Consider the following 25,401-nt stretch of genomic DNA (forward strand, 5'->3'; position numbering starts at 1 on the left):
TTAAAGCAGAGGCTCAAACGCGGTGTAGAAAAAGTCAACTCACCGTGGTCCATATTTGCGAACGCTGTAAGCGCATTGCGTGCTTGTGACACCGGGCCGTGACTGCGATTGAAGCTTTGCTTTGTTGTATATTCTAGCAGCATTTAACCGTTTAGCATGGACATCTTGGCGGAGCAGCCTGTACTTTCTTACTATGGAGGGCCTAAGCAAGCGTACTTCAATCCCTACGCTGACAACGGAGGGTATGATTCTCCTGAGCTCTCTTGTTTGCTTTTGACCGTTTTAACACTGTGTATTACTTTCTTGGCTTTCGCAGGAGCATTGTGGCTGTTGCTGGAGAAGATTTCGCCGTCATAGCGTCTGACAGCCGCCTGAGCAGTGGATTTCATATCCACACAAGGGAGCAGTCGAAGCTGTTCAAACTGTAAGCAACGCATGACCACTGAGCCGGTCGTCGTTGAGGTTTTCAGTAGTCGTCCGACGCTGAAACTTCCATCGACGATCGCCTGAATGGTCATTTAAATTGGCCATGTGTCGGCGGTATAAACTGTTGTGTAACTACTTCCAATTTGCCATCTGCTGGTCCCAGGTCCAACCAATGTGTCCTCGGTTCCACGGGTTGCTGGTGCGATATTCTTACATTCACACGGTTTCTGGAAGCCCGAATGAAGGTAGAACACTCCACACTCAGTCGTATGTGCACCGTGTGTTGGTTATGGTGGAGCTAACCAGAGGCATTTTTGCAGATGTATCTGCATGAGCACCAGAAGCATATGAGCACGCCTGCAGTGGCCCAGCTCGTGGTCACGATGCTGTACAACAAGAGGTTCTTCCCCTACTACATCTCCAACATTCTGGCTGGCCTTGATGAAGACGGTAAGGTGTTTGCCAATGCCCTGAGTGTCCGCTCCCGGGCACAAATTATGCTCGAAATACGGCAGTACTTTCTTCCCCTCGGAACCCGTCAGTTTTAGAGGAAGAAAAGGATATCGAAGGGTCAGTAGGCAACGGTCTAATTAGTGTCGCATCATGGCGGCAAAGGGAGCAGTCATAGTTGATTTTACACAACCGGCCGAACCGCTTCCGCCCGCTGACTCGCCAGAGTCACCGTAATTATTAATAATGATTCTGGCTAGTCAGTGTGCGGAAGCGGTTTGGCCGGTTGGGTAAAAATTAAGACAGACTGCTCCCATCCAGTACAGCAATCCTCGCTGGTGTCGTTTAACAACTGAAAACGGATTAGTCTGTCTTGATTTTGCCCAACCGGACAAACCGTTTCCGCTCACTGACTAGCCAGAGTCATTATGACTCAGCCTAGTCAGTGAGTGGAAGTGGTTCGGTTGGTTGGGTAAGCTCAACTATGACTGCGCCCGTCGCCGCCATGATGCACACTAATTAGACCATTGCCTGGTCAGTACTCCCCTGCTTAACACCTTGCGCCTGCAAGACGCTGCATATCATAGATGAAGGGGCTACACCTCCCTTTCTCATCTAAATAAAATCGTGGATGTGCTAGTAAAGCCTGAAGTATACTGTCTGATCTGGTGGCCCGCACTGATGGCCTCCCAATTTTAGGCAGCAACCAGGTGGAGCAGCTTTCATCTGGCCTGCTGGCACCGATCTCTGTTGGCCTTTTGAACCATGACTGGGAGTGATATCAGTATGTCAGTAACACAGGCCCAGCATGCCTCACACTTGCAAAGAACACTGTTCAGACAGCAGGTACAACAAATTTGATACGAAAAGATTAGTCATGTCAATATTGTAACATTTCGCAATTTCGTAAGGTAATTGTTTAGAAATACTCTTCACAATTGACCTGTAGTTGCGTGCCTTCAGCGATTGTCCTTATTGCCTAGCCACGGTTGCCACTTCCAGCCTATGAGCATGTGTCCTACGGTCTTCCTTATCACTATCCAAAAGGGCAACTATATCGACATGCTCATTTTTTCACCTTGCAATGTCTCTCGAAGTGGCCAATCTGAGCATTTGCCTTTTGTGCACATCTAAAGCATCAGCAGCCTGATGAATACACCTGAGCAGAGCAGCATTTGGTGGGGTGTTGGAATACATGTACTACTTTGTCTAGCACTGCTAGCTGATTTGCTGGCATTTTGTGGCACTGTTTTCGACAGGAGGAATTGTTGCTCCAGTTTAGTCAAGCTTCATGTCCTGCTACATTGCAAAGCTTCATGTCCTGCTACATTGCATCATGCAACATGTATTCCCTGAAAGAAGTCACTGAGTCTCTTTAAATCAGAAACTATAGGTAACTTGTGTCCACATTGGGGATTTGTTTGTGCTAGAGTTTCAATACACATACAGGCTAGCCTGTATGTGTATCCAAGAGGATAATCCAGCTAGAGTATCCTCTTGGTCCGCAGTTAGTTGGGACTGATAACTACAGAGCCTTCTGTTCACACTGGTGCCGCAAAAGGTAATGCAGAAATAATCGTTTCCTAGTCCCTGCAACGAAGCTGGGCTGATTGTTTTTGTTTTTGGAAATCTGAGCACTTCATTTCTCAGTACTTGCATGGCAGTGTTTATTTTAAGGGGGAAACTGGTCTTGAGGTCATTTTTGTTAATTTTTAACCTATGTGCTTGAGATTTATACATTGAGTGTATGTTAACATCCTGAGCACAAATATGCAGTCAGTTTTTGTCTATGGGGTGTAAGTTTAGAGTTGTGAAACATGTTATCCCATTCAGTTTCGGCCAATTTTTTTCATTATCTACCTATGCAATACTCGAAATGCTTTTATCCGTTAGTCCTCTAAAAGGACCAGGGAGTGCAACTATACCACAACATTAATTTTAGCATTGTTTCTGCAAACGTAAACTTCATAAAGGTTAGGTCATCAATTACCAATTTTTTTGTAAAACTAACTGCATAAAATTTTGTGCCAGCAAAAAGAAATCCTATACTTTTGTGGTTTTATTGCACTGTTCAGTTCATAAGCTTTTGAATGCAGCAAAAATGATACAAATCGAACCAGTACATCCCAAGATATTGCACCCGACAACTGACCTTGTGGGAAAAAAATTGTTTCCGAGAAAACAGGGCACAAAGTTTAGGCGACTTCAAAGGGCGACAGCTTTGTGAATACTTATGATACAGCTATAATATTTTGTAGGTGCATTTAGGACCTGTAGACTGCAAATAAAATTAATGCACAGAAGTGATCTTTTGGCAAATTTTCGGTCCTTAAGACCAGTGTCCCTTAAGAGATTTGGGTGAGTTAGTACTCCGTACTGAATTTAAAAAGAAACGACAACAAACGAGCCGTGTTGTGTGTTCTCATCTGTTGTCATTTCGTTTTGGACCAGTGAACGTCAGCAGTGTAATCTACATAAAGTGCAAATGCAAAAGTGTGACGACACCAGGGTTGTTTTATCTTGAAGCCACTAACAGTTCTGTCACCACTAACAGTTCTGTCACTCGCTGTGAGCAGGCCAATATTTGGGCGTAATACCCATTGCCCAGTGACCGATAATTGGGCTTGATGCAAAGTGTTGTGTTGACATGTTTGTTTTATGATCCCATGTAGTAGACTACAAATGAAAGTTCCTGAGAAATTGTCACAAGTGGGGGTGCATCCACAGTGCATGAGAGACAAGTTGCAGATACTTTGATTAGTCGGCACCTACCTGGTGCTTGTGACCGTGTTTGCTCTGCTTCTGCGTTCATTGTTAAAAGCTACTGTTCTGTTCTCACCTGTCACAGTGGTTCAGTGCCTAAGGCATGCTGCTGCTGAGCATAAGGTCACTGGTCAATCTGCAGCAGCTGTTTTTTTTTATTGCGGTCCAGAACACTGGCAACATTATAATGGTGTTTCAAACTTCGCTTCAAACGGTGCTTGAAAGTTTGTTTTCTTTAGTTGTTTGTCTGTGTGGTTCCAGTGTTTTTATAGGTGTGGAAGAGGGAGGCAAGGTGTTTTTGGAAAGTTCATGTTTCATGAAAAGTTTTCTTTCGTGTCCAATTTGACGTGGTAAAATTGCAGGGCGGGCTGCACCCAGCAGTGGGATGTGCTGCTACAACACTGCATTTTTCCTGCTCAAGAAGTTTTAAATAATCCTGCAGCCTAATCACCCACATTTTTGCATCTGCTGCAGTTGCAAGTATGCATGTAGCTGATTGCTTTGCAGTTTATTGCAAAATATTATTCGTACTTTGGTTTTTAGTATGAAACGTGTTCCTTCCTTTTTCACTTTGTGCTGCCGTGGTCAGTTTTTCGATGTGGGGGATGCTCGTGTGTGAGATTTCAGTGCAGTGATCTCATTCAGTTCATAGCCCTCCACTGCGGTGCTCCTCTCAGCCCCGTGCATAGCTTGGCAAGTGAAATTCTAACCTGAACTTTTTGACTTTTGCCTTTATAATGAAGGCATTTGGTAGGGATAAACGGGCAAGCTTTGAAGGAGTGGTAATTTGGGCACTGCTGGCAAGCACCTTTGTTAAAGAATATAGTCTGCAGGCATTAGGCCATTTCCAAGGGATAGGCAGAGAGGAGCTGTTGTACCTGCGGCATGGTTTTTTCACTGTTGCCTGTAGTCCAACTGCTGTACTGCTTGGCATTGCAGGAAAAGGGTGCATCTATTGCTACGACCCTGTTGGCCACTGTGAACGGGTGCAGTACAGGGCGGGAGGCTCTTCCAGTGCCCTGCTTCAGCCACTCTTGGACAACCAGGCAAGTGTCGCAGTGCGGTGCACTCCTGGTGCTGCAGGAACAGCTGGAGCAGGCGCTTGACTGCACTCCATTTAAAACTGGAATTTTTTGCTTGACAGATCGGTTTCAAGAACATGGAGAATGTGAAGCCGGTGCCACCATCTCGGGAGCGGGCCGTCAGCATCATCAAGGATGGCTTTATCTCGGCTGCTGAGAGAGACATCTACACTGGGGATGCTGTTGTAATTCACATCATTGACAGCAACGGCATCAAGGAGGAGAAGCTTGCCCTTCGCCGAGATTAAGCTAGTTTGCACCTCGTTTGTCACTGTTTGCATGTGTGACTGGATAAAGACAGTGTTTGCACTTGTCTGTTGCCTGTTCTTGAATGGTCTCTTGAAAAATACAAATACTTCTTCCAGGCTAGCGACTGTTGCTAAAGTGTAAAAGCATTGGCTTATGCCCGTATATGGGAAATACAAATGCATCACTTGCAACAGCAACAGCAGGTGCTGATAATTAATGCAGAAAGTGGTAAGAGCACGAAAACGGACATCGCTGCCCCATACAACTTCCCCCAGTACAGTTTGTGTTATCATAGATTTTGACGGGTGAAGCGCAGGTTTGGTTTTTCTGAAACAAACGACGAGGCAGTAGGGACATGTTAATGTAAAGTACCTAAATACATGGGAACTTATGTTGCTCGCTGTGTGCTTTTTAAGAGAGAAGCCTCAGCTAGCAAACAATATACGATAATCTCGGGCCAGGTGGTAGGTATTGTTTCAGTTCGGCGAAATGTTTGGCCTTGCATACGGGTGCAGGCAAAGGATGCATGCATGTTGGTTGGAGAACGCAAGCTCCTGCAGTACCTACTTGCCACTAGCGTGTATATATGTAACCGCCAGTGGCAAAATCTGAGATGATTAGCACAACCAGCTTGAAATGAGATTGCCAATTACTGCATTTAGGAATTGTGCATATATTTTCTGCACCTGCTCCCAGGCAGCAGAACTTCTGCAGAACACTTTGCCGGCATCGTCACGCTCTGCCTATTGAGGGCAAAGCTTGATCAACTTTGCCTGGGTGATCAAATCTTCACACTTCTCACATCAGGCTGTCAGGTCCGCATTGACTGGACCCCCTGTCGTAAACCAGTCACGCCTGGGAACCAAGCAGCTCACGGGACTGCACAAGAAGCAGGGGTGGATGTGCTGCTCCATTTAATTGCCCCACACTGCTCCAAAAGGCAGAATTGCTCCGAAACGGCCCCAAAGCGATGCTACAAGATGCGAGGCAACTGAGGTGATATCAGTTCAGTTCAATGCCAATGGCATTGAGCGCGGAGCAGTAGGCACTCATTCAGCTGTCATTCACGACGTAACGCACTCTGGTGAAATCCCTAAAGGATATGCGGAGCTTGGAGTTACTCGTCACGATTCCCAGTCACCAAATGGCGGTGCGGTTTCACAGGACTTGAAGAGTGCCCTGGGGGTGCGAGTGATGCGCGAACTTTGGCCCGAAATTCAACTTCACCGCACACCACGCTGCGCCGTGATGCATGCATCAGCACCAGCTGTCATTGAAATCTTTCCGCTTAATGTAAAAAGCAAAAATTAATGCAATTTTTATTGTTCAGTCGCACTCTTGCCATTTTATCTTATCAAGAATGCGCCTGCCATTCCAAAGGCTAATTGCCACCGTGGCCTGTCCATCAGGATGAGATAACAGGCGATGCCCTGGCACCAACGAGAGGGGGGATTCGTTAAGCCAGCAGCTATCTGCAAGTAATCAGTTCTGTAGGTGAGCCGTGCCCAATGCTGCGTGTTTCTTGCGGGGGGGGGGGGGGGGGAAGGCGCATCCTCTTTCCATTCTTCCTCCGGGAAGCCCGCTGTTTATGCTTAAAAAAACACGTTGATAAACACTGGTACGTTCGTTATGACGCATTTGCACAGAATTTTGCTTAGTTAGAAGCATGTACATTACGTGTCAATAGTGCGAAATTATACGCTAGGACATCTTTTTCTTTGTTTCGTGAACTTCAATTATTTTTGCTTTCTCTGGAGTCCATTCAGGTTTAGTTCAGATTATCTCTAGTTTCCTCATTTTCTTTTCCTCTCAATTTCTTCTCTCTCATGTTTTTTTTTTTTTTTTTTTTCGTTAGGTGCAGAATGAAGGTAAACTTCCTTAGGTGCTAGACACCATTTCGCCTAGCTCTGGTCTTCTCTTGGTTGTTTCTCATGGCTGTAATGGTGTTATTTTTCACTTGTCTGAAGTCTAGTTAGGAGTAGCTGTTTAAAGCATCGCTTATTTCGTTTTTTGGCGATTGCTCTGTCAGCTGTGATGCTTTAATTCTGGGAATGTATATTTTTCTAACTTGTTGAAAAAGTGGGCTTCGGAATTGATCGAAAGTTGAGTAAGAACCATTTGGATTTTTTTGTGTGCATACCAGAAATGAAAAACTGCATGGTTCTAAATGGCTCTAGACCTTTGGCTCTAGAATCTGCTCCCAAACAGGCTTAAACTGCTCCGAAATTCGCATTTGGTGCTTCAAAGCTGCTCCAAAACTACCCTTTTACTATTACAAAGCTGCTCCAAAACAGCATTATTCCTGCTCCCTGAGCTGCTCCCAAAGGCTCCAGCCCACTTCCACCCCTGAAGAAGCCCTTCTCACAACAGCCTCCTATGGCCCCCTGGCACCGCCCTCCCTGGATGACCCCTGGCCCAACTGCACTGATGAGTACCCCCCTCTTGCTCCCGCAGTAAGACCCCATTAAATACAAGCAACTAAAACAACTACGCTTCAAGGCTTTCACTTTTCCTGGCCACCTCGCCTCCATCCCCACCCTAACCCAAGCAAAAGAAATCTTTCTGAACAAGTTCCTTACAAACCCCTGTAATGTGCCAGAGACCATTCGAAATTGGTATCCCCCACAGAATGCTCCCCTATGTTCCTGCTGCCACCACAGCATCACAGCCAATCTCACCAACTCGTCTGGCATTGCCCCAAATTTTCTCGCTTCACTCCTCGTTACTACGACACAACTTGCCTTAATCTAACTACACGCTCACACGACACCGTCTTTGACATTATCATTTACGCCGCGAAACGTGGTCTAGTTCAAGCAATTTAGCCGTGGTCGACAAAACATCCAAGGAGATACCTCACCAAGATGACCTCCACAATGAATGACCCCCCCCTCCGGACTTCTTTCCTTTCAAGCCTGCAACAACACATGCCATTGCTCATTGGCATCAGTGAAACATGCTCTTCGCTCGCATGAGCAGTCCGATCCTTGTTGGCAACTGGGAGAGATTGGAGCAGGACAGTGTGCCAAAGTCCCTCTGGCAGAGCGCATATCTAATTCCTTTCCTCGCAAGGGCCAGTGATGTGTCATCGAATAGGATTGGGCATTGAAATCATGAACACTGTTGTCATTAGAAATCCAAAAATTACAGGTGGTTCAGCTGCAGCAACCATGGTATGTCTCATGGTATGTCTCGAGAAAGCTGTTTCTTGCACCAAGTTAGATATTGCTAGCTCATTGTTTGACTGGTTGGTTACATTGATAAGTACATGCTTGCGAGCAACATCGCATGGGCATGTGCCATATGCTTGCGGGTGTATGCGCACATTGCCCCTTTTCAGTCAATCTCCTCCTATCTGGGCGTGGGTCCAATGAATCTCTGGCCATTTCAGACGATTCCAATCCACTTTCCATACTACATCTGCAAGCGGGCATCATATTGCACAAGGCACGGTGGCAGCGTCTGTAGCAACATGTGCTGCACAGACATCACGTCCAACGTTTTGCTCGTTGAAACCAACTGGCTGGTGGCGTGGCATAGCTGGTGGGGCATCAGCTTCACAACCAACAGGACCCAGGTTCGATGCTGAATTGGAGCGACGTTTCGCTCCGAAGGGGATTTATATTTTGAAGAGCTTGTATTCTGAAGGGACAGGTTGAATGGTGATATCCAGTTTTCTGGGCTAGTAATGCTTTCATTTTTTTTTTTTAACTGCCCGAAGTTAGATTCAAGCTTTTTCTAAGTTCTCCTGTCCAAGTGTTAAGCTAGCCTGAATGATATGAACTGATGACAGTCTACGATCTCACTTGGGGTTGTAGAATTGGGTCACCCTCAAATGCATTCGTATTCTACACCCCTTCAACTACAACTGAAGGCCAACACAGCTTTCCTGCTCATATTAACGACCTTAAAACTAACAAGCCTTTCTCAACCTGTCTATATGCATATTTGTCAAATTGATAGGGCTGTGCCACTGCATGGCACTACCAATTCTGTCGGGTGTCCTAACTGAAGGCAGTAGTGAGGGTAAATACTACCTGGAAGTGAGGGGAAGAGCGGGCAGCATGCAACCATTGCTGATGCATCAGGCCATACGAACTGGTGCCCAGCACAGATCAATTTATAAATTCCTTTTTACCACAATACCATACACAAAGGAAATTTCCAACTGAGGCCAGTAAAGAAATGGGGCAAGCATTGAAACAAACACTTTACTGTAGGTACACACACACACACACTGGTCACCACACGCTGAAGACACCACCAATGCCACGTCCAATGGAGCAGGGACTACACGAATGTGTGTGCGGGTGCAGCTTGGCAAAACTAGACAGTTCTTGCACTTCTGGGCTGGATTTCCACTGGTCCCGCCCTGGGGGACAAGCTGAGCCGTGTGACACAAACTTCTAGGAGGCTATGAACAGGAGTGAAGATGCCGACACACACACATCCAAAAAAGAAAATGCCCCTTCCCCCTCTCCCACCACTCAATTGTCCTGGCAAAATTTTGCACGCTGCTTTTTGCCCAGTGGCAGCTACTTTTTCTTCTCGGTGCCCATTGGCATTCCTTTTTCCTTGCCACGCAGCTTCATTCCTGCAACACAAGTGTGATGCGAGAGAAAACGAATTACAGGGAAGAACTGTGCAACAAGGGGTGTGTTGTTACACCACAGTAGCGCATTTTGCTAAAAACCATTAAAGAAATAAAAACAAAAAAACGGCAAGCTCATAGAAATTGAACACAGGACTCCAACACAATATTTTGCCAGAAAAGAAAAATTACTTAGAGGTGATTAAAGAATCTGATGGCCCACTTGCCCTGAGCACCGAATGCCCTTCAGCCCGTCAGCGTACCATCTGCCGGACCACTTTGTGGGCATCCCATGGAGCCCACACTCCTTGTCCGATGTGGTGGCTAAGACCGGTGGCCAGTGAATTGCCAGTGAATTCCACAACTTCTAGCTTTAGCTCTGTTGGAAGCTCTGTAAGCAGAGTATTGCACTCGCAACTGTAAGTCATGAAGCTACCACTGTGCCATTACACCTTTCGGGTTGCAACAATTTCATAAATGCGTGACCCCTAAAGCATTGGTGAGCTTATCAAAGATGCTACAAGGTGCTGTCACCAACACGCACGACCCTACTCATTTTTGCTGAAATTTCCAGTTGGAATTCAACTAATTAACAGAATGCCAGTTCGAGGGACAGGTTTGGCATAATCACAGCAGGAATATGATTTTAATTGCAGGAATTACTGATGCTCAACATGATCGCTTGTAACAGCACACTTCCTCAATAGCCTTTAAAAAGCTGCTGCATCTGCCAGGGCCATAAAACAACAGAGTACTAAAGGGGGGGGGGGGGGCTAGCTGTTGTCGTTCTCAGCTAGCACCCCCCCCCCCCCCCTACCCCCCGGTGATGGGTGATTCCAGAGGGAGGATTGCGATTTCAAAAAAAAAACAAAAAAAAACAACAACAACAAAAGAAAGCAGGAGAATTTATTTCCACGGACAGCCTGACCCTTGGTGGTTGCTATAAGTAGTTCCAAGGACCACATAAGGGTTGAGTGGGAAAGTAGCTCATAAATCGTCACTACTCGTTTCCCTAATATCTACTACTCATTCACCTCACTACTACTCATTCGTCACTACTCATTCGTCACTACTCAATCATCACTACTCATTCACCTCATTTCCCTAATATCTGGCCAAATTGCTAACTATTGTCGGTGTAATTGCTCAACTTTCATCTGAAAAAAGCAAACTTTTAAATGCACCAATTGTATTTAGTATTTGTGGTCACTTCAAACTACAAACTTTTTCGCACTTTGGCAATAATTAACTCACCAACCTGGTTCAGCTTCCGAACCGGTTCAGACTGATTTTGTCAAACCGGAACTGAACCAGAACGAAATGAATTCTCCCGAACCCGAACCGCAATCGTACCAATATTTTTTTACATGTTTCCCTGCACCCAAAAGGCAAGTAGCTTAACCTCAAAAAAGTGCCTTTTCACAGTACTCTCCATAATTTGACTACCCCTGAGTTCCTATCAAGTGGTAGGCTTGGGCATTAGCCACATTGCAGTGAAAAGAGAAAACAATGGCGTTTAGAACATGTTGGCAGATGTCCGCATTTTTAGGGAATCTTGCACTGTGGGGCAATATAGGCCGAGTAACTTGTTTTTGCTGAAAGGTTGTAGCTTTCCAAGATCTTTTAAAGGGGCTGTGAAGGCAAAACACAGCCTTGTTTAATTTAAAAGATCTAACCTTTGATAACCCACTCAGCTCCATTATTTTAACTGCGGAAATTCAAAAAATATTACAACATTTCCAATTCCAGGAGTGACGCAATAGAGGTAGCAATAAAGATACAGCTATCCGTGTGTTAACTCCCCGTTAGCATTCAGGTGATATGATCAAACGCAACAAGAGCGCAGTCATGTTTCTTGGTGGAGGCTTTGGTCGGTGGCTTCCAATGTACAAAAAAGGTTCTGTGTCATCATTAAGACCCACCAAAAAAACGGCTGGTGTGCTGCCACTGCTTCGTCTGTTTACCTTAATATTTAGATTATATGTTGGAGTTTGCGATAAAATTGGTACCATTGTTAGTGGGACAAAGACGTCATTTTAGTGAACCAAGTTTGTATTTTCTCTCCATTGGCCCCCTTAGTCATTACTTGACTACAACTGGTGGACTCCGTTTTTCCTTCCCTTTTTTTTTCTTCATCACATAAAACTGCGCACCACAAATGGCAAGAACAAGCGCTTCCCACATGCTGATCATGTCATGAGCTGCTGCTGCTTGAACATAGAATGTATGAACAGTAAGCCAACTGCCAGATTTGCTGCCTTGCCACTACCACTAATAAATCCAATTTCTGCTATTTGTCACACAGAACAAATGGCTGTAATCGTGTCAGCTTCCATAAATCTTTCGACTATGTTCGTTCACCAAGGTAAGGCATCTTATAATTGAAACTGAAGCAAAGCCTGCTGCAGAAGGTAGCGAGGCTGTCTGTTCAGCAGTGCTTGCTAAGCTCAAGTTAGTGTATTTAAACAACTGCTGCCAATACTGGTTTTCATACTTTTGGCCTTTTCTGCCTTAACTGCTGCTACGAGTGGTGTATTTGAGAAATGTGTGAACATTAAAAACATTCAGATATTCTCAAAGTATGCAAATCCGGTTGTTTCAAGGAACTCTGCTTCGTGAAATTATGCCTCGCTGGAAACAAAAATACTTCCAAAGTACACTTTTTGCAACGAGTTAGAGCTAGTCAGGCACTGGATGTACCACATTTTGATCACCTACGACAGCCGCCACAAATGGGCTGGCTTTCCATCCTGATAACATGCTCATGCTCAAGTTGACTAATTATCTCTAATTATCTTGAGATCTAATTGACTGACTGAAAAAATGATGGCATATTTGAAATCAGTGCGGAAAAAGCAGCAAGACTGGCAAGTTTCACAGAGTTAAACATATAGGACATCAGGAATAATGAACTCTTCTTCTAGCTTCATACTACCGACACCCAGATAAAGCTTTATTGGCAAGACGACATTTATCACTGCACACATTTATTATCTGGAACTCCCAACAACAGCACTGTTGCACAATTGCGATAACATTAGTGATTCATAACAGGCATGACATGCCCCTAGGGGATCCCAAGACTAAATTTAAAATGTGCGGGTACATTCGCAGTGGATGCATTAAAATGAAATTCCTTCGTTAAAATGAAATTCCAACACTAATAAGGCAGGGACTCACGAGCAGAGGATTACAAAACGGGAATGATGGCACCATGCCATAAGTTAGTCTCTTTTTTTGCCTGCTCAAAGCAGCTCCATATTTTATTTGCCCATAGAACGTCTATGGCGGGAGCAGTTTTGGGCTGCTTGGAGCTGCTCCAAGCAAGTAACAAAAAAAAAAAAAAAAGAGACCTAATGCATGCCTGCGAGGTTTTATTAATCAGGCTAATCTTTCATGCCTTGGGTTGCTCCACATTGACTGGAACTTGCATGAACGTTCATGGATGTGCAATTTGCCTTTTTTTTGCTCACGATTAAGGGAATTTTGATCCTATTTGTATGAACAGTTCTAATCCGATTTCACTACTACTGGGAGGCCATCACGTAAGATGAAACATGGCTCCACACAAAATATATGCAATAAAGCTAAACACAGCAGGTCAGCTTCTTTATGCTTGTTTTATGCCACAGAAAAATTTTACATAACGGCTTTTAAATTAGCTATTTTCCTTATGAGCTAGTTACTGAAGCTTACCCCAGCAAATTGGAATTTACAGATTATTTGCTTTGTAGTTGCTTCAAAAGCAAGAATCTGTATTTGCAGAAGCCTAGTATAATTGTATTCACTGTACTACTTTACTGCAGAAGCCTAATATATTTGTATTCACAGACCACTTCAGTGTCCCTTTAATAACTGGCCTGGTTGTTTAACCTTTATTAACATTGTTTCTGGTTTGTCACCAGTGTTTGCAAGACACTGGTGACCAGTCTGTCTGCAACAACTTGAATGGCACACTTGTAAATGCATCAGTTAGAAGTTTACAAAATTTAGAATTAGGAACAAATGCATTATCGAATTCCACAGATATTGCACCATTCTCCTTGTGAACATTCCTCGATGGCTAGATTCTCTTTCCTTGATCCAAGCACATACTGTGCTCAGATGTCAGCCAAGACGAGACCAAGCACACTCTTGCTATGATCGTGTCAGTATCAGTTTTAATAATAATAAAAAAAAAATGCAAGTGAGTGAGTATGCTCACATTATCAATATACTGCAGAAAGTAAGCATAGCCTTAAAGGGATCGCGAAGACAGCATACAGCTCTGCTTTATTCAAAAGATTGGAAAGTTGCTGTCATCTGTAAGAATTAGTGTATATAGTAGCGGTGCATGCTTACTGAAACTTGATACATGGCAGGTGCACTGTGGTGTACTGGGGGGAAGGGGCAGTCAAAAATAGGCAGTCAGCGTAATTTGTGAAATACATGTAAAGAAACTAGTTTGAAATCGTTGATAAAACCTAATAAAACTTAGCAGGACATTTCGCCATGCAATAACCCCGTGCCAGTTAATGGCACAGTCATGAATTTTGTTTGGCTTTGTGTGATGAAACAAACTAGAATTGGACCCGTGCTCACCTGAGCCCTGGGTGTGTTCTGAAAATAGATTCCTTCAATGCCTAAATTCCTTCAACCTCACTGCACTGGTGCGAGGGCTACTTAGAGATGGCGCAGCGTCCTTGCTACTTGTAGCACTCTCCTCCCACTTGTGGAGATTTCCCCTACATTTTTGGGGTGTAGCCATTTGCTAACTACCTCATCACTGCAAAATAACATTTTCAATTTGAAACAACGAAGGTGAGCTTCACGACCACAAAACCATTTCTACTTGAGGTAGCTTGTGTCGGCATCAGCCAATCACATGCCAAATCGCACAAATGATATGCAGTGCGAGCCACGTTGAGTGCGAGGATGTAGTGTGCGAGTTGCCGTGCTTTCTTCTGTTTTTCCCACTATGCAGTTTATCTGGCTGAGGTTTGCATTAAAATTGTCGCAACTGTTATTCCAACAAGGATAATTTCCAAATGCAGTGGAGTTGCCTGTTGTCATTATGGTCCCTTTATAGAGACACTGAAGAGAATCTGCTGGAACATGAACAGCTCGTTAGGTAGTTCAGATAAAAAATAATGTAATTCAAGGTCTTGCAAATACAGACAGTATTCGGCAACAGGTCCTGATCGGCAATGGCACCGACAGAATCAACAAGGGACTCCACGACAGTATGTCTGCCAAAACTGGCCAGTTGTGGAGCAAACAAGTGCACGCAAAGGGCAAGAAAAATTAACAGGCTTTACCAGTTCTCATAGATCTGTGCTGGCAGAGCACAACAGTGTAATAGGTCTTGTCAATAAGTTTTATTCTCTGCGAGCTGACCCCAGGTTGTAATTTTGTTGGCAGAAATGCTTTTTCATTGCAACAAACGCCAACATGCTGCCTTCTCTACGTGAAGATTCCGGTGGGCTAGAAAGGTTAAGATGGTGCAGGTTCCAAATAAGAAAGGCATGAGCATGCCCTGGTTTGGCTGGCATTTTATGAGCAATGAGCTCGATCCGAGGCCTGTGCAAGGACCTGTGGAGGTACCTGGGTCTACAACCCGTCCACAAGACAACCGTGTCCACGCGTACACCCCTGGACAGTGCGAGGTGGAAACCCAAACACTTGTGTGCATCCCCATGCTGCATTTGCACATGGGGATGTCAGTTAATAGTCGACGCCAGTTAATAGCAAGGCCACGGGGATTACAAAACACTTCAAATTAGCCAAACTTCCAGTTAAACCAAAAGTACAAGAACAGCATTGTTATCAAACTGCAACATGTCTCCCTTCTTGATATTGTGCACAATCCCCCCCCTTTCGCTGTTAAGTCGAGTACAGCACGGTCGCCATACTAAATAGAAGCATGCACCGCACACACGGCTGACACGACGCTGTGTGTAACAAAACAAGGCTGAGGACCTCAAAAGAGAGAGATGCATACACTGGCGCAAACCTCAACTGGCCTGCCGCTTTATCAACCGTGTGCTGCTTCAGTAGCGATAGCACTGACATCAGTAGAGAACACGGCGCTGTTTTCACGCTTCAAAATTTGGAATTTTATCAAGAAACGACTGCCACCTCGATGCTTTTTATTCGAAACAACTTACAATTAACTGATATAATTGGTTTTAGCTTCCAATTATCGAGCAATTTCTGCCACTGGATTGAGTGTAAAATTGCCGGGACAAGCACGATTTCAAATCAACCAAAAATTCCAATTGAGTATTGAGTGACTTAGAATTACCGAGTCGACTGTACATTGTAAGGGTTAGTCGCCCCAGCACCCATTTTCCCATAGCAGGTTGGCTTGGGAGCACCACATAAACAGTTTGTTCAAGCTTTCTGCTAAATGGTCCACACTGGGCCAATTGTAAGAATTGTCCAGAGATTGGCCGCCGAGACCACGCTTTTTGGTACGCCAACCTCAAAGGCTACCACATGTGTCTAGCAAACCCCCCTGGGAGCTTTGTAAACACTTGCTTTGTAAATTTATATTCTGCAGCTAACAAAGCCCTTTTGGTTGACTCGGCCCTTGGGTGCCTGTGCTCGTCCCTGTCAGTGAGTCGGACCCGTATCAATGTCCACATGATGCCGCAAGCTTTGTGAATCTTGGGGGTGCCCTTGACAACTGCAGCTAGTAAGTCGGGATTTCAGCTATTTGTAGCCACCCGACTCTACACATTAGTTATGCTGCCCTTATGAAAATTATACAAAAAAGACATCTTGTGCATACAGAAAATTGCGTGTTCAGTTTTATAGGTGGTTATAGGCATTTAGAATACCATGCATTCAAAATCACTCAACATAACCATGGCAGGTAATCACTGCACTGCTGCTTGAGCCAAGATGTGCATGATGTCATTGTGGTGCACCTGATTCATGGTTGCCTACTCAGTGTGTGCCTCTTTCGCTCTGCACCGATTCTTGGGGCACCACATTCATGCTCCGTGATATAGTTCTTGGCAATTGTACACACAGTACTTTGCTTAATTTTTATTTGCATGCATTTTTTCACTTAGGGCCTCTGTTCAGCCCGATCTCGTCTCAGTGACACTTGTTTGGCATCACTTTGATTCGTCATACATGTTGCCATATCATGCACGGGCTTACATTTCAGACAGCATTTGGGGCAGCGACGTCACACTCAGGTGTGCATATGCATGCCATCAGAAAATGAACACGAGTACCGACCAAACATAGCATCATACCTGGCATGGGCAAGAAAGGGGTGGGAGTGGGGACTTTCAAGGCATTTTCAGGCTCTTGCGACACACTGCAATGCACGGCGGGGTGGGGACGGCTTCATGTGCTGCCAAGGCCAACCATTCATTCCACCCGCAGTGGCTGTTTCATGCCTGCCTGTGTTTGTAGCGTGCTTCAGGTGCTTGCGCGTTAACTTATAGTAGGACTTTAATGTGAGCACGTGTGATAGTGCGTGCCCTCGCTTTGAGCATTGCTCACAATAAAATGGCCGGAAGGCTCATGGGGCGACAAATGGTTGAATTTCAGTCAAGTGCTTTCACATTTCGCTGACTCTGCTCCCCATTTACACAAGCCCACAGCATTTTCTCACATTTTCTTATGAACACTTCCTGGGGGGCTCATCTTATTTTCCATAACAGTTATATTGTTGTCCTGGAGTGGAAAACTAACCAATCATTCCCCTCCCTGCCCCCCCATCATCCCCCCCAAATTATTACTAGTTACGCCCAACGCAGATGCACTGCAAGTGCATGCTGGGGAAGCATATTCAGTGGCAGTAGTTTCATCTCTGTGGTGGGGAAAGCCAGCCACAAAACTGTCTCACAGGGTCCCCCGTAGAAATAACACCCCTTCTTGTTACTGAGATGCACTGTGCTGCTTTTAAATCATTTGTGCCCTGGATGCATTTATTGTGATTTGAACTGAACAGGATAAAAAAAAAATGTAGAGAATTGCAGCAAGCTATTCAAACCTTCTCAATACCTTGGGGAGACCTGTTGCATTGCTTGTGTGGGCAACTCATTGCGTTGACTGCTGTGTTGACCTACGAAGCCTGTGAGTTGCCTTGAAGTGTTGGCAATTCTCCAGAGATGGTTATGTCGCCATAACAGTGTTACGCCGCAAATTATTTTGGGCCTGTGTCAGCTGTTGCAAATGCCAGTAAGTTGCAAGAGTGAGGCCCACCAGCATATGCTGTTTTAAGTGGACACGTTCGTTAAAACACTACTACAGCTACCTGTAATTCAAGCATGGTGACAGCTGCCTGTGCTTGAGGAACCAGCACGCTATTGTCGTGCTGGAATTACCTGCAGTTCAGCATGTGAGGATACTATGCCAGCAAAACTGTTTCCGCCCTCCATATGAAGCAATGTCACTGTAAAACACTACAAGGACACCGATGCCCTTCTTATGATGTAGTGGTGTCCAATTGCCAAATAGACACTAATATTTATTTAGACCTAATGTTGAGCCTAATGACCAGCCAAGCATGTGAAGCTTACTGCATGTGAAGCTGTGGGCACCAGTTGTCAATGTTAAACCTCAGAGTGTAACATTAGACCTACCGTCAAACCAGACGCCACCAGTTTGAGGCAGGGGCTATGGAGCCATATGACCAATTGCAGCGAATAGTAATTTAGGTGTCGTGTTTCAGGGATGCCTGCTTTGCTCAATGAGCCGCTTCATGCTTTCACAATAAAAACTCCATGGCATCTGCTTGTGCAGTTCCCGCTCCAGGCACCATAGTGACACCTCTAGGTCTTTGCTTTCAATGAATGGACTCTGTGCTTAGGCGGGCAGCTCAAATGACACCCTTTCTAGCCAAGGACAAATGGAACAGAGCTACAACACAGAGAGTAATTTCTATGGAATAGACATACTGAATCCATCATGCTACCACAATCCATAATTATTTTAAACAATGCCAGACAGTTTTTCTTGATACAGTAATTTAATCACTATAAAACTGTGTGAATTGACCAGATGCATACTGTATTTACTCAAATTAACCCAACACCTTTTTCAAAAAGTGGGATACAAAAGTCACGGGTCAGCTCAGATTCGACGATTTATATTAAAACACGCCAAGCCCTCATCCAAACATAAAAAGTAACACGCAGTTAGCTCTGCCTGGAAGTTAGCTCTACAGGCAAAGCAGCAACTTGGCATTGATGAAACAAACGTTTGCGTTGGAGGGGGTCTAGAGACAAACCTGGGATGACACCCCTGAGGGCTTGATTGCCAGCTTGATCAAAAAGTGCAGCAATGCAAATGCACTTGACAGGAATGAATACTGTACTACGCACACTATAGGGGTGACAATGAAGCTGGAAATGACGATGAGTGAAACTGAGTAGGTGTGTTGCAAACAAAGGTCATTTTAGTTTGTTGTCATCTTCACCTATTTTAGTTGGCTTACATTCAAGGTTTTTTTTTTTATTTTTTGGCCTTCCGAATTTCAAAGATCAGTTCAAATTGAGGCCAGCCTAGATTTGAGTAATGATGCAGCGTGGCTCTTCAATGGGCATGAGAACCAACGGATGTTCAGCTCCAAGAACTGCATGTCTCCTTTTAAACGTCGAGGCGGCAATGACCACCATGCACAGCATTGGCAGAGCCCATGCAATTAAATATGCAGCGACTGGCTCTAAATTCCGCTAACCAAGCTCTCACACACCTCAGAGTCAGTCATAAGCATTCTTTGCACTTCAGACTCCCTTCTTCATTCCGGGTCCATATTTTGCAGTAGTCACATTTAGTTATTTGGAAACGAGCTGCAACTAAATGTTGCATTTTCAGAAATAGATGTACCCTTTTAAACAAGGAAAGGGCTCTAACCTTTTGCAATATAATCATACACCAAATGGTCACGGTAAAATTTTTTCTGTATTATAAAGACCATTTGTCTTGGATTAAGCATGTAAATAATTTGAAATCATGCTTGTTGAAAGTGATTGGTGCAACACGGAAACTACAAAACCAAATTCCGAACAGGTATAGGTTAAAAATATAGCATGCCATGATAAAACCACATCTATAGCCTACCGTAATCTAGGAAAACCAAGTGCGCTAATGTACAAAAATTGTTCATAATGCAGAAGAAAGCAATGAAACGATGGAAAGCTTACATTGATGACAGCATTGGATCAATTCTACAAAAAAGGGGCCCCGCTTTGAGGGGCGGAGTAAGGACGCAAAACATGCGAGGGGAGCACTACCACAAGGGCGCAAAGCGACACGCAAAACGACGGGGGTAGGCGCGTGTCGCTTTGCGCCCTTGTGGGAGTGCTCCCCTCGCTGGTTTTGCGTCCTTACTCCGCCCCTCAAAGCGGGGCCCCAACCCGAGAACACGGGCATTTGCATAGCGCTACCGCGTCGCTTCAAAAAAACAACGCCTCTTTTGTGTAAAATTGATCCCCTTGAGGCATTTTCGAAAACCATGGACTTAGCCTAGATCAACTGCACCTGTACAAGCTTGGTCAGTACGTCTTTATTCAAAGGAAACAAAACATTCAGCCAATTAGTTTCTGATTCAGCACAACTCAGACGACGGCAATGGGAGAGGATGACGAGCGCTTGCCCTCATCTAAGTTGCGCAACCTAATAAAAAACGAGTTCACACCAACTTACCATCCTCTTGAATCAGCACTTTGGTCACACATGGGTATCTTTTGAGAAATGCAAGTTTTTCATTTCGAAAAATTCATTACATGCTCCCATGCACTGGACCAACAATGGGCAACAGGCAATGATGGGGATTTTCTTACAAACTCGTCTATTTTAAACTAATTGAAGAGGGCACAAACTTTCTTTGGTGAAAATTTTCGATGTATTCCTGTGTGATAGGTACTTTTTTTTCCTGCACTCCATTTTAAGCAGCCAACAACAGGATCTGTGGTTCCTGGTCTTTCACGAGTTTTGTACACATATCATAGGCTATAATTATTCACATGTCTCAATTCATTTCTGGTACTTAAATATGTTGGATGCCCGAATTCGTGACGGTGTTCAGGATATGGAATCCTTAGTTAAGATGGAGTAAATTTTATGTTAGGAAATCAAGACATTACACTTTTTTTTTTTCAATCTCTTGCGGGACGTGGATAGAAACTCACAATGCAGAATGGGTGGTCACCCCAGTATAAACCATTTTTCTCAGATCCAGTTGAAAGCCAGAAGTAACACGCAGAAAATTCATGCCAACAAATATGTGGCACCATATCATTTCTTGCTGAGAAAAAACCACTGCCACCCTTACGCAGAGTAGGAAAAGCCTGGACACCAGCTGCACAAAGCACACCAAATCGTGATTTTGCCACAGCCACACAGATGAGCAATAACTTCAATTCGATGCACAGTTGCTATTGGGGTAAACGCTGTATATATATAAAAACGAACATAACAGTGCTAGGCATAACAATGCGACACAATGCTTACATGCTTTTTTTTACATGCATGAGCTCTTCAGACAGCGACCGCATCCTGGAAAAAGGCCGACTTATTTCCCTTCAATTTTCGAAGCTTAAACCTTAAACTGCACAACAAGTTCGCTAACCAGTCACGCAGCTTCCAGAGTCTACGCAATACAGACGGGCAAAATGCACACCTCTGGCATTTCCCGCACTGCACACTGCTTAAAATTTAAGCACAGTGTTTTTCTAGATTTGTTTCTCTGCTGACACACTCAAAGGGTTGCATGAAAGTAGACACACACACAGGTTAGACCCTTACCAATTATTTTCTCGATCTTGGCCAGGACCTGCTGGTTTGGTATAGCACGACCAGCTTCATAGTCGTTGATCACTTGTGGCTTCTCGTTAATTTTCTGAAAGCAACAAACTTGCAGGCTGAGCAGGGCAGCTCATGACATGATCTCTTCTACGCAATTTGTAAAATCCAACAACTCTGCAATGCATGCAAAGCTAACGCAGTCAATTTCAAATGGATGAGTTAACAATTTAAAAAGAATGATTTATTTTTTGTATTTATAAATCCTGTTGGTCTTCCGGAAGACCCATGAGAGCTAATTCGGTTAAAGTAGCAAAAAAAGTTGCCAATGTGCAACAAAATTTAGTATGTTTTAGGGCTGCTTTCCGCAAGGCCTTCACAGATAGTACACTAAGCTCGTACAGAAACAAGTTTGCTAGTACATAACAAATCCCTGTCAACCTAAGTGCAAGACCTGTTCGGTCAACATCCCAGGTTGCAGCTGTGCTAAGTTTTCTACAACCATGAACCTAAACTCACCCAACAACATCTGTCTTCATTGTGACTATCCCCGCTCTGGAGTCTGTGCATTCGAGTACACCGACTTAGATAAGTTGTGAGCGATTAATTAAAGTGCAACTATAGTATTTTTTCAATGTCGAGTTATTACTCAAGACATAATTCTGAGGGCTTCTAATATTCTCATTAATAAATAATTTCCTTTAAAGGAGCCATGAAGAGAAAACACAAGTTTGGTTCATTCAAAAGATTGCCTTGTTAGAATCATACTGACACCACTTTTAACGTAAACTTCGTCAAATAAGCTACATAATTAGGAAAAAAGGGAATGGCCATGCGACCCACTCGCTCATTTCCCGCAACAGAACCTATGATGTCATACCAGCCAGCTCTGCGATTGGCGGAGGCCGGCAAAAGCAAACGCAAATTAGGCAGAGCTTATAAGCTTGCCGAACGAGCTATTTGTGCTTAAATTTAGGGCACATTCTTTTTAAAGCCGTAAGAATGGTGGGACAAACAGCGGAAGTTACGAAAGCACACGTAAACACAGAAGTACCAAGGCGTACTGCTGTTGGTACTGCGCGCACTATGCTTGGTTTAGCTGCACAGGACTGCGGGGCTTTGGGATTGGCAAATTCGACAGCAGAGCTTCAGGCCCTCCTCGATGTGTGTGCGGAAGAGGCGACCAGACTGGGCCTGAGGTTTAATACGAAGAAGTCGGCAGTTATGTCAGGAGGGGCAACGACGGAAGTAGTGAATGAAGAGGAAACGCGGAAACCACTGCGGCTGCAGGGCAGTGACGTGGAATGGTGCCATGTTTACAAATATCTGGGGATAGAAATCGCCGACCAAAGGAACTATCTCGAGGAATACGAGGCATGACTGCGGAAGAAAGCAGTGACTAAGCGAGCATACCTAACATCAAGGTCACTATGGGCTTTCAGCAGGTACGAGGTTGTCCGGGCGCTCTGGAAGCTGGTAGCAGTGCCCATGTTGGCCTTCGGCAATGCCGTACTGTGTATGTCGGCGGCGACTAGGAGGGCACTGGAGGTCAGGCAGAGAGAAGCGGGCAGGGTGGCACTGGGCGTTCATGCTTACACCACTAACGAAGCCGTGCAGGGCGACATGGGCTGGTCGTCGTTTGAGGCGAGAGAGGCCACAGCCAAACTAGCATTTGAACGGCGCCTCAGTGCGATGCCTGACGGCAGGTGGGCCAGGGAGGTGTACAAATATGGACACCTTTGCTGCACAAACACCAAATGGATGACCCGAACAGGAAAACTGGCACAGCGCTACGACGTCCCGCAGGTGCGCCTGACAGAGGCACTCAAGCCGAACTGGAGACTGAAGGTGCGCGGCGACGCTCAGGCCCGGCCATCTCTGCGAGTGTACTGCGAAGGGAAGGACTGCATCTCCAGGGAGGAGATCTATGACAACTCAAGAGGGAGTGGGCTGCTGGGCAAAGCGAGGAGCGGGGTGTTGAGGACTAGAGTGATGAGGGCGAAGTTTTCCCTGGACCTGGACACTCTCGGTGCACAAGGTGCAAGGACACGGAGGAAACTCTCCTTCACGTAGTGGTGGAATGCCCACACCTACACCCGCCGGCCCTCCCTACTGCGGCAATGGGGTCGTCCGAGGCACTTGCGATGGCACTCTGGCTGCGTAGGGGGAACGCACCTAGCGGCCAAAAAGAAGCGGTCGAAGTTACCGAACAGCGACTAGAACACTGGTGGCGAGATCATACGTAAATAGGACAGGGCAGTGACACTGTTAAGGAGTTTTTGGCCCGAACCAGATTTCTCTGGCATCACCCGATACAAAGGGTAGCGGCCACATCAGCATCATCATCATCAGCAGCAGCATATGTCGAGCGAGCACTATGTTTCACGAAATGATTATTTTCTCCCTGAACAAAAACAAGCCAGGTTTAAATACGGTCAAAAACAAACCAAAGGAAGAAAACGGCTTGCCACGGTATGGTGGCGCCATCTAGGTTCACAACGGTAAACGAGGCTTCCAATCAGCAGCAGAGCGGTCGGTTCCGGTGATGTCATTGCTGACTACGAAAACGCACGATTTAGTGGGAAAATCAAAATTTTGGCTTAAATAAAGATTTCTCAGTGAATAAGGCATCGTTTGCATTCGGACAAGCGCTGGGGGCACTATAAACACGAAATCTTTCGAATACCACAAACTTGTATTTTGTCTTCATGGCTCCTTTAAGCATGAAAGAAAAAAGAGGAAGAAACAAACTCCGCCACGCGGCCCAGCTTTATCAAAAATGGCGTTTCTTGTGATGTTGCTTCATGTGACATCACTTGCAGTATGTTGGACAGCGTCCGTGCTCCTGGTAAACAAATGCAGCAGGCACGAATTATCATTTGTGCAATGCTAAACTACATTGCTACATGATGGCAACTGCAAAAATTTGAGGGACGCATTTTGCCCCCACAAACTGCCACCTGCTCACAGCGACAAACTGGTTTCCCATCCTACGACCTACGTAGCTTGAAAATTCAACATTTTGCATTTACACCTGGTTACGCACGCGAGCCAATGGCCTGTGACAAAAAAAAAAAAAGAAAGACTGAATGAAAGAAACGTTCCACGATGTCAGTTTTTTTTTTCTCCTTTCGCCAAGCAAACGAAATGAAAGGCCTTTTACACGACAGCGCGACACACGGCGCAGTATTTTTTTCTTTCCGAGGCTGTCCTCGCCGAAAACACCACTTACGGTGGCCAGTTCCTTTTGCGTCATGCTCTTGGCCTGCCTGCCCTGTTGGATGAGCCGTCCCACGTCCAGGCCGACGCGATCATGATGCAGCTCCTCAGTCTCCCTGTCGAGCTTGGCGGTATTTAAGCTTGTTACAGTCTTCTTATTCGTGGCAGCGTTAACTAAACCAAACAAAACAACGAAAAGATAATTAGCTTATTTTTGTTGCCAGAACGTCACATTACATCAGAAAGATGCAGAATCGGGTTTGTTCGTATAACACCAGTAAAGCAACTGCGCGAATGACACAAGACGGAACAAGACGGTGACGTGGACGATTGTCAGTGCATCGCATTGCACCATGCCAGACGTTCCAGTAATGCAAAGTGCGTACTGGGATTTCCCTTTGCGAGCCAACATCAGGGCCCATTTTAAAGACGTTCTAAATACGCAGATTGCGCACAATAACATCAGAGTCGTGCGAGCAAGGAGACTTTTTGAACTCACATTTTTTAGTAGTTTCGATCGGCACTCCCTGCCTTTGAGCTGCGTTGATTACCTGTTGATGAAAATGAGACGTGTTACGCTTCGTAAAAAGGCGCTTCCCAGTCTCCTAAAGCCCACGCAAGAGCGTCAGAAACTGACCTGTTGAGAGCGCAGCTGACTGGCTTTCATAGGCTTCTTGCGCAGATAGGTGACCGTGTCCCAATCCGTCTCAGACATGATGAACGTTCCAAATAACGCAAAATTTGGGAGAAGGCGCAGAAAATAGTCTTGATCCCCTCGGAAAGAACACCACACGAACGCCTGCGAACGTGCCGAACGCGCAGCTAGTGCGTGGTGCGTGCCAACAACAAAAATGCACAAAACAGCCGCGCAGG

General features: G+C 45.1%; 2 protein-coding genes across 3 annotated transcripts; one reads left to right on the forward strand and one right to left on the reverse strand.

The window, feature by feature from the left end:
* Prosbeta6 (proteasome beta6 subunit) lies at positions 1–5,034 on the forward strand. The gene is made up of 6 exons (XM_077682152.1): positions 1–242; positions 317–424; positions 590–671; positions 747–876; positions 4,579–4,685; positions 4,784–5,034. Exons 1-6 carry the CDS (start codon positions 157–159, stop codon positions 4,967–4,969), a joined length of 699 nt encoding a protein of 232 aa, XP_077538278.1. The 5' UTR covers positions 1–156; the 3' UTR covers positions 4,970–5,034.
* A 4,128-nt stretch (positions 5,035–9,162) lies between these two features.
* On the reverse strand, positions 9,163–25,389 carry LOC144150446 (endothelial differentiation-related factor 1 homolog). Of its 2 annotated transcripts, none has more exons than XM_077682153.1 (5): positions 25,166–25,377; positions 25,028–25,079; positions 24,542–24,702; positions 21,313–21,406; positions 9,163–9,564 (listed from the first exon to the last, which is right to left on the reverse strand). In XM_077682153.1, the coding sequence occupies exons 1-5, from the start codon at positions 25,241–25,243 to the stop codon at positions 9,506–9,508; spliced, it is 444 nt and encodes a 147-aa protein (XP_077538279.1). In that variant the 5' UTR covers positions 25,244–25,377; the 3' UTR covers positions 9,163–9,505. The 2 variants fall into 2 exon arrangements, with proteins under 2 accessions (XP_077538279.1, XP_077538280.1); XM_077682154.1 differs by lacking the exon at positions 9,163–9,564 and adding an exon at positions 9,604–9,952 and having other exon boundaries at positions 25,166–25,389.
* Between the last annotated feature and the right edge of the window lie 12 nt (positions 25,390–25,401).

Source organism: Haemaphysalis longicornis, unplaced genomic scaffold (assembly GCF_048455015.1).
Source record: "Haemaphysalis longicornis isolate Haplotype H1 unplaced genomic scaffold, Haemaphysalis longicornis Haplotype H1 scaffold_1, whole genome shotgun sequence".
In the NCBI taxonomy this organism is placed as follows: Eukaryota; Metazoa; Arthropoda; class Arachnida; order Ixodida; family Ixodidae; genus Haemaphysalis; species Haemaphysalis longicornis.

Coding starts and splice junctions, on each gene's coding strand:
- Prosbeta6 (XM_077682152.1), top strand. CDS start 157: ATGGACATCTTGGCGGAGCAGCCTGTACTTTCTTACTATGGAGGGCCT. Junction 425..589: donor CAGTCGAAGCTGTTCAAACT/GTAAGCAACGCA, acceptor TGCTGGTCCCAG/GTCCAACCAATGTGTCCTCG. Junction 877..4,578: donor GGCTGGCCTTGATGAAGACG/GTAAGGTGTTTG, acceptor TTGGCATTGCAG/GAAAAGGGTGCATCTATTGC.
- LOC144150446 (XM_077682154.1), bottom strand. CDS start 25,243: ATGTCTGAGACGGATTGGGACACGGTCACCTATCTGCGCAAGAAGCCT. Junction 21,407..24,541: donor CGCAAAAGGAACTGGCCACC/GTAAGTGGTGTT, acceptor TGTTGCTTTCAG/AAAATTAACGAGAAGCCACA. Junction 9,953..21,312: donor CAAGATCGAGAAAATAATTG/GTAAGGGTCTAA, acceptor CTCTGCTTACAG/AGCTTCCAACAGAGCTAAAG.